Below are 2,457 nucleotides of genomic sequence, written 5' to 3'. Positions count from 1 at the left end.
ATAGGTTCAAATAAAAACACTTAATAAAATTAATTTAAAAATATTTTTTTTTATGTTATTATTCTGTTATATATTTTGTATATACAATTTTTATGTCATTATTCAACAATGAATATATGAATAATCATACATTAATATTATATCAGAATAATAATATTAAAATAGTGTTCTCATGATTATCATTTTAATTAGTGTTTTTATTTAAACAATTCCACACTTATAAATATGATATAAATTCATTATTTTTATGTGTTTGTATGAACTTAAAAGATAATTAAGAATAAAATATATTCAGGATATCAAAACATAAATTCATAGTTTGAAACTTATGTGTTGCATTAATCTATGATTAAAAGTAGTTCAACGAAGAAATCATATAACAATGTTATAAAGTCAACATTTTGACAAACAAGACTAAAGATACAAGAATAAATGAACAATGGTCTCTTTTTCTTTTTGAACCAATCAAATAATGTATACTTTAAAAATACAATAAGAAACTATAAAATAAATCTATATGGACAACCCTTGATCCACTGTTACAGAAATCGTACCTTCAACTGCTACATTCGATTCAATCAACACCTTATTGTTTGAAATATTACGTAAAACATAGTTCGGAAACACATTACTTTGTGTCATCAATGTGTATTGAACAAATTTTATGTGTCGTGGAAAAACCAATATTCGATTAAAGTCTACACTCCATAAGGTGCCATTACCTTTCATGGCAAGTTTAGCAATAGTTGCCTTCAAATTCATCCCTCTCACATTGTTATTATTCACCACAACTTGATCGATATTGTTGAATACTCCAGCCTTTTGATCTAGTTGAACTATATCTATCCCTCTATTTGATCCCGAAAACATGTTATCTACAATATTTACTCCCTTCATAACACCATGAACCGATTTCAACACAATAAACGCATCACCAAGGAAAAAACAACCGGAAACATGAAGTTGCACGGGATCTTCGGCCACAATTCCGGTGTAATCGAAGTAGGAATTGACGATTCTCGTCTGTGTAAGACTGGGTAACTTTAAATATATTCCTGTACCACCGAAGCCTGTTGCTTTATTGTAGCAGTGGACCCCGGTGATAACATTTGCTTGGCCGGAAACCATGATTCCGATTCCGGCCGAGAAAATGACAACGTCTGTAACAGCGTTGTCATTTCCTGCTAAATTGATGGCGATTCCCGAGAAATCCCGTTCGTGGGAATCGCCACCTGCAGTGATGTGTTGCCCTAGGAAGGAATTACGAATGTAGGTTTCGTGGCCACCTTGTACTAGGATTCCATTGGTTGTGAAATGGGTAATGTAGCAATTGTCGATGCTTGTTCTTAAAGAGTTGACTACTCGAATCCCTCCACCTCGGTAATTACAATCCAACATTATGTCTTTTAAGGTAATGTACTCGTAATTGTAATTCTTGTTTGAAGAAGACGATGAAAAAGTTGTTAAATCTATTAGATAACCATTTGTTGAGAAATTTTGAGATGCTTTTAGTGTCCCACCAGATATCTGTTCATAACCATTGAAGCAAACAAAACATGTAAATAATGATCATAAATAGAGTTAATAACATTATAACATTTATGCGATTAATGGACGTTTTATTTTATGTGACTTTTAGTGGTCAAAAGTCAAAACTAGTCGAATTTATTCTCAAGGTTTGACCGTTTATGCCTAACTTTAAATTCTACTTATATAATTACCACGATATTTCCAACTCCCGCCACCGGAAACTTCATCGGCCGGCTAATCTTGTAAATCCCACCTTCCAGACTTATTTGAACGCCGCCGTGGTTGGTGATTCCGTCCATCAACAACCCAACACGTTCTTCTGACACGGCGTCGGATATTGCTCTAAGGATTGCGTCAGTGCTATCGGTTTTCCCCGTTGGGTCTGCTCCATACAAGCTCACGCCATACAAACGAGAAGTCGAAACCTACATTTCATGTATTTTAAGCTTTTGTACTGATAATCTGACATGATACACCAAAAAACAAGGATTATATGGGTACTTACGGGTTTAGTTTGCCAGAAGGATGGCTTGAATTCTTGAAGTTTTCGTATATGGAGTTGGTGATCATCGGAGGTTAATGGATTAGCCGGAGATGAATATCCGATGCAGACATGGTTGAGGATGATGAAGGTGGTAAGTAGTAGTAAGTTCATTGGTTTATACAGATGAAGCGCCGTTGTTGTTGGTGTTTGTTTGATTCAAGAGATGAAAGAACTCAGGCTTTACGTATATATATATATATATATATATATATATATATATATATATATATATATATATATATATATATATATATATATATATATATACATACATAAAACGTGTGTTTATGTATAGAAATGTGTTATGATGTCATGAGATAAAGATATGAACATGGAAAGAGTAAGGGCTAACTAAGATGCCAATGTTATAACGAAATGGTTCA

At 33.2% G+C, this 2,457-nt stretch overlaps 1 protein-coding gene across 1 annotated transcript; it reads right to left on the bottom strand.

The window, feature by feature from the left end:
* Nucleotides 1-359: 359 nt before the first annotated feature.
* Nucleotides 360-2,245, bottom strand: QRT3 (Pectin lyase-like superfamily protein). The gene is made up of 3 exons (XM_079075931.1): nt 2,036-2,245; nt 1,722-1,955; nt 360-1,527 (listed from the first exon to the last, which is right to left on the bottom strand). Exons 1-3 carry the CDS (start codon nt 2,183-2,185, stop codon nt 514-516), a joined length of 1,398 nt encoding a protein of 465 aa, XP_078932057.1. The 5' UTR covers nt 2,186-2,245; the 3' UTR covers nt 360-513.
* Nucleotides 2,246-2,457: the final 212 nt, after the last annotated feature.

This window comes from Lactuca virosa, chromosome 2 (genome assembly GCF_052849685.1).
Source record: "Lactuca virosa cultivar CGN04683 chromosome 2, Lactuca_virosa_CGN04683_v6, whole genome shotgun sequence".
NCBI lineage: Eukaryota > Viridiplantae > Streptophyta > Magnoliopsida > Asterales > Asteraceae > Lactuca > Lactuca virosa.
Note: the sequence above shows the minus strand (reverse complement) of the source record. Positions and strands in the feature narration are given on the sequence as shown.